Source organism: Atta colombica, unplaced genomic scaffold (assembly GCF_001594045.1).
Source record: "Atta colombica isolate Treedump-2 unplaced genomic scaffold, Acol1.0 scaffold105, whole genome shotgun sequence".
Lineage (NCBI taxonomy): Eukaryota > Metazoa > Arthropoda > Insecta > Hymenoptera > Formicidae > Atta > Atta colombica.
In genome coordinates, this window is record NW_017259190.1 from 4,033,115 (window position 1) to 4,039,696 (window position 6,582).

At 35.0% G+C, this 6,582-nt stretch overlaps 1 protein-coding gene across 1 annotated transcript in view; it reads right to left on the minus strand.

Moving 5' to 3' along the window:
- Positions 1–6,582, minus strand: part of LOC108691451 (putative metabolite transport protein HI_1104) — a 13,600-nt gene that overhangs the window by 929 nt on the left and 6,089 nt on the right. Inside the window, exons 2-9 of the mRNA XM_018199206.1 lie at positions 4,549–4,665; positions 3,256–3,379; positions 2,631–2,783; positions 2,321–2,431; positions 2,041–2,203; positions 1,490–1,688; positions 493–771; positions 176–373 (exon numbers count right to left, since the gene is read on the minus strand). Coding sequence (XP_018054695.1) covers positions 176–373; positions 493–771; positions 1,490–1,688; positions 2,041–2,203; positions 2,321–2,431; positions 2,631–2,783; positions 3,256–3,379; positions 4,549–4,654 — 1,333 coding nt within the window. The 5' untranslated portion in view covers positions 4,655–4,665. The remainder of the gene's footprint in view (positions 1–175; positions 374–492; positions 772–1,489; positions 1,689–2,040; positions 2,204–2,320; positions 2,432–2,630; positions 2,784–3,255; positions 3,380–4,548; positions 4,666–6,582) is intronic.

Here is a 6,582-nt window from a genome sequence, read left to right on the forward strand (position 1 = left end):
TTTCTAATAATAGCAAGAAACATTTTGAAACATTCAAACATTGGAAAGCTTCAAGATGTTTCTTGCTTCCTGAGTTGAAACTTCTATAAAAAATTCAATGACATAAGCGATTGCAAATACAAATTATACGGCGGCAATAAGAATTAATTTCGTATTCTGTTACATATATACTTACTGATACCATAGCAGCCAGCGTAAAAAATATATAACGATTCCCGGAAACCGATGGCTATTCTGGTAGGCTCAACAAGGATTGGTAAGTTTCCGCCAATGTTATTCATGACAAACAGGAAAACGCCGACGGTTGTTGATCGCAGTTTCAGAGGAACAATCTCCACCACAACAGCGAACACTATTCCGAACCACATTTCAGCTGCAAATAAAACGATCGTTGAATTTAAAGGCAATTGCTGTATAAAATATGTATCGATATTTTATGGAATGTGTGTTTGAGCTTGGAAATTTAGAGCATTCAATTCTGTCACGTCTTACCGAAGAAATAAGAGATTCCTAGTGTGATCATTGCCCAAAGAGGATTGAAATATACCGAACCGAATGCGAATGGCGTTGCGATTAGCTGGCTGATCGCCAGACATGCTACACGCGAACGAATTCCCATTTTTGCTACGATCTTGTCGCTAACTACTCCACCAACCACGACGCCCAAACTACCGATGACAATTGTGACGGCGAAAAGCCACCAGCCGAGATCGTAGTCCGGAAAATAGTCTCTGTAGTACAGATCGCAATTGTAAGCGAAACACAAACCGCCTGAAAAAAGCGACAAAATCCTGTTTTGGTAAAGCAGTACGTGCAATTTAAAAAAGATTATGACATAAATCAAAAGTAAATAGCATGATCGAAGAAGGAAATAGATTTATTAATAGGAAAGAATAAAGATAATCTCTGTATGTTGACGATTTAATTACTATCAAGTAAAATAATTGAAATAAAAGGCTAATTGGATATGGAAAATTGGATCCTGGATGGTGAAATGAATTATTTTTCACATTTGATATAGCTTATGGTAAACAAAATGATATCACAGACATCAGATTCAATAATGAAATCAATAATGAACAGTTTATGGCTTATCCAAAATGTAAAACTTGTTGCTCACAGAGCATTTGGTACACCATAATTAAGAAACAACGTTATTGAGTCTTGTGTTTACGATATCTTTTCATATTAATGGAAACTAACTTATTTCATTGAGATCTAATTTTCTATATAATTAGTGTGGAATATTTTTAAATTAATGCTGGAACTTCAAAGAGAAGTTATATTGTCTTAAGTCAGATTTGACTCGTTCCTTCTTCAAATCGACGAAATTCAAACACAGGTTTTAGTTTTATTAGATAAAGTGTATTTAAAGAGAAGAAAGCATCACGGCAAGGCAAATTCGCTGAATTAATGCAAACTCGAATAGATCGCTAATATACCCTCGATATGTATCTCAATCCTTTCGCTTCAAGGTATTGCCTTTTACCGCTATGTCTGATGCTGGCGGCGAGGCATAAAAGAACAATGCGCGGTTGCAGTAGTACTTTCCAAACCGATAGTCGCTCTCCGTCGTTAGTCGATTCTTCTCCGATCGTCTTTCTTTCCGGTTCGGTTAACGACAGACCGGTGAGGAGGGCGATGATTAAGCCGATCACTCCGGCTCCATAATAACAGATCCTCCAGCCCTGGCAATTAATAATTAAATTTAATTATATTAACTCTTAATTGTCTCTATATTTTAATTAATTTATTGCTTTGCTAATATTATGTATTTATGCCAGTATTTAATCCTGAATAATTTGATTCGAATATGCGAATCTTTTTTTATACCATCGTCGGAAATGATCTGTTGTACTATCGAAACAATTTAATGTGACCTTCATTATGCTTTCCTTCCGCACGGAAATGATTTCAGGTTATATATCGAGCAATTATTTACCGGAACACGCCGGCTTTGAAAATGCCAATGCGAAAAGAGAGAGAAAGAGAGAGGAAGAAAATAGCACAAAGGAGACAATGTCTATCGGATTAGCTCACCAGGTCCCAGGCGTTCAGATTAGGTATGTATCGACCGACCGGAAAGGCGATGCCGTAACCGCCATAAATGCCCCAATTGAAAATGGACATGACAAGGCCTCGTTGTTCTTCTGAGAACCAGTCTGACAGAAGACCAGTCGCCAATGGATTGCATCCCGCCTCTCTGCAATATTCATTCGGATTTTAATATAACATAACACGGTATGATCGTAATTCGTTCATTCGTTAATTACGAACGAACAATCAGAAGCGGAAATGCCGTTATATTACCAGGACTTACCCCGCCGCCAGAAGCATTCGCAGAATAACGAGCTGCCAGTATTCAATCACGGCTCCGCTCAAGATAATTGCAATGCTGAATATCACAGTGCAAACAGTCAGCAGTTTTACTCTGTAACGAGAAAGAAGAACGTTAAAGATATAGCAAATATATTTTGTCTGTGCAATTATAGATGCAGCTTTCCGGCAAGAGACACAGACAACAGTGAATCATTACATTATATCCTTATTGTTTGCAAAAATTCTGTTTGTTAAAAAAGAGATGAAATGATCACTGTGGCTCTTCCTGGAAAACGTAAATTGATTTTTACCTGTTGTATCTGTCAGCCGCGACTCCCAGGATAATACCGACGATCGTGTAGACCGCGATGAAGCTCGGCCCCGCCAAGATTTGATAGTCCAGACCGAGGCCATTGTAATTCCACTCGCAGTAATAGGACCCGTTCAATTCCAGGGATTGGCAGCTGCAGCAACAAAGAGCGTTTATATGAGTGAATCGAGCGAAAGCCCGGCGTAATGACGCACGCGGTAATTGCTGCGTTGGTGTACAGACCTCGATCCGTTCGATCTGTCCATATAATTATCGTGCAAATTATCGTACAATTCGTTTACTCGAAGATTCATCTCACATCGTGAATCACGCGAAAAATTATTTACAGCACTTATAAGTAATTTTTCTGGAACGTTAATGATTAATCTCACGGAGTCACGTGTCTTCTCAAGCAAGCATTTCGTAATAATATCTCAGTTTTATTATCGATGCGTGATTTAGCGGTATCAAGCTACGCGCGGTGAATTAATTTTCTACAAGGAAATCGAATTGCGAGAGGAAACGGCGATCTAAGCTAATTGTGCTTACAATTACACGTGAGTCTCTCGGCGGAACGTTTTCCCAACTTTTTGGGGATTTTTTGGAGCACGTGATACAAAACTTACTAGGTAGAATTCTCCGCGGTTTCGCATGGCACCGGAAGTTCGGCCATCGTCAGCGTCGTCGAATTAAATTGGCAGGATATGTCACCATAGTGCAAGTCCTCGGCGACCGCTTTGCTCGTCACACCTTGCCGTTTTTTAAATAAAAAATCAGATCATAATTGAAAACGCATGTAGTTAACAACACATGGAAAGAGAATTCAATTCGAGCGATTATATTTCGTTATCAGAATTCAAATTCTCAAAATTGATCAATGCGCTGATTAGATTCATTGATTAATAACGTAGGATGAAGTCGCCTAATATAAGATACCTTTTTTAAAGACTTGTAATTTATTTAATTTGCAACCTTAATTCCTATTTTTGTATCAGTTTTATAGGAAATATATTCAAGATTTATCACCAAAAGTTAGCGACCGATAGTACCTATACTTTGTTGTATGTGAAATTTTTTTATCGAAAGTGCCGATTTTACTCAAAAAAAGGATTTTCTTGTATGAAGTCTCATCTCATAACAGAGAACTACGGAAAAAATAAAGGTAAGCTTTTTATATTATTACAAGTTACTTGGTAACTTATATTATTTACAAGTAGGAACAAAGAATTTGAATGTTTTATATATAATAATTATATAATTTTTCGATGTGTGTATGAATAATCTTAACAATAGAATTCAAATCATTATTTTTAATATTTCATTCAAGCTTTGAGATATTTTGTATTGTTTATGCTCTCATATTAGCTAGGAATACTCTAAGTATCTCGACTTCCATATCTTGATTACCAAATCTAATCTTTATAGTTAAACAAATCATTATGTCACGTGTTTTCCTATTAATACAACCTTACTCTATCACTGCATGCAGGCTTTATTATCAAATATTTATTTATTATACAAGGTTTGAAGACTAACCTCAATAAAATTCGACAACATCAAGAATCTTTTTTCACAAATATTACACGCATGATTTAATAATGAATTTTCTACTAAATATGTTTCACTCTGAGTAATAAGTTCATAATAAAATCAACCGCATGCGCTTATTAGTTTAGCAGAAATCCCGCTATCTCATATTATGGGAATCTATCCCATAATAGGCGACCTTACCCTACATATATATATATATATATACTCTCTTCTTTGAAGTGGAATTTCACTCCAAAAAGTAAAAATTAAACCAATGTTGAAACAGAGTGGATCAGTTTTCTATCTCTAAGAATGAGATTTACTTTAGGAGTTCTGGGGAGTGAATTAGATCCATAATAAATATAAAGGAAACTATCATTAGAACTTACCTATCAGAAAATGGCCCAATTCTGCTATGATATAACCGATTGACATTAGAGCCAACGCGTAAGGTTTGTAGAGGAACGCAAATTGTTGCATTATCGAGCACAACATCCTTGCTTGATCTGGAAAATGCATATCTCAAAGAAGGATTCTTTCCTACTCACATTACAAGATCACGTGCCATGCAAGATTATATAATTAGCATACGACGAGAATTATAGCTGTCGTATTTGTCAGCGAAGATATCAGCTATCGCGCAATCGACGCTTTTATCCGCGAGCTTGCATTAGTCGGATAGAATGCGGATAAACGTTGTACGCGTGCACGCAATAAATTACACCGAATTGAATTACGAGTCGTTTCCATAAGAATCTCGTAGCACTCTTTAATCCTGGCTTGGGAATCGTATTTTTAAGAATTCCCATCGTAAGAAATTCTCGGTTGTTAGATTTCTGATGTACTTTTCTTAGAACGCTATTACATTTGATCTTTTCAAAAGGAAAGAATGCTGTTCTCTATTCATTCGCCGAGGGCTCGTATCGTTTATAAACATCAAAGATGCTGATCATCAGTCACGTACGTACGTTCATCGACAAAACGACACTATACGAGAATCGCAATCGGAAATGCGGCGAGAAGACTGCCGTTACGAAACAGCTTTTATTATTCGCGATCGATCGACACAGTAATATTTTAATTTCAATATCCTGACCGAGGTAGCGGCTATACCGGTCAGTACCGTGTCGGTAATCGCTCAAGGTCTCTCCACAGCACCACAGTGCGATTTACGTATAATGCAATTGCCTCCGCGAGAACGGCACATTGCATCGACCCTAAAAGTAAGCGAGTGACGCGAGCGGGTTCCGCGTGACACGTTCACCAGTGTCAGACGAGTCCGGGACATAATCGGAGAACGGTCTAATTGATTACAGATGTTGCATGTACTCTTTGTAAGAAATAATCGTCATATAGGAAAATTTATAGGAAAATTTTTGCAAACAATGTTACGAAACGCGCAGACCATTGTTAAATTGTCTTTAATTATACGAAATGTACATCATGTATTTTCAAATATAGTTTATCAATTATGATGATTTAACTTATAGTGACTTTACTTATAGTGACTAACTGTATAGTGACTTTCATCAAGACAAGATTTCTTGTCTTAAAGAACATTGTTTTCTTGTTTTATCTTGATTTTCAAGATATAAGATAATTTCGTTCTTCTTGCCTTGACTATTTCTTGATATTGTATTGCTTGTCTTGAATTCAAGAATCTTGAATTTCTTGAAATTTCTTGGTTTTTTAAGCAGAGCCCTTGTGGCGTGGTCTTTGATTACGTCACGTCGTAAGAAATAATAAGAAAACATAGAAAAATTGAATGTCGAATCGTCTCGTAGTTTACTATGTTTAAATTCATGGTTTAAAAGCTATAATGTCTATTATGCACAAATCTATTAATAAAGATTAAAAATATTTCTCAAATTATCATTTTTAATATCATGAGATTACTACCAAATATAACTATTTAGATTATTAAATTCCTAAGATTATTAGATATAATTCTTATTATTATAATTACTATATATTTTAATCATTCCTGATTTAATTGATATTACTAGTAGAAGTAGTACGCAATATATTTATACATAATATATTTATACATAATATACTTTTGCAAGTAATCTCGCAATATTAATTTTATATATATATATATATATTCCTTTATATAAATGTAAAGGTTAATATCTGATACATCAATGATATATCGGTAAATATAATTTAATTTGATTAGATCAGGGACCTCACTTTTTCAATAATCGATTTACACTCTGCTCATATGCTATTTTGCTATTTAATGAAAATGTATGAATATATACATTTCTATATAACCTGTTATAAATACCAATTAAATAAATACAATTGAAAATATTGAAACCCTTACTTATTCAAAACTTTTCAAATCAGAAATAAAATAATAAAATATTAAAATAATAAGGTATTAAAAATAAAAACTATCACGGAAATTCAAGAAATTT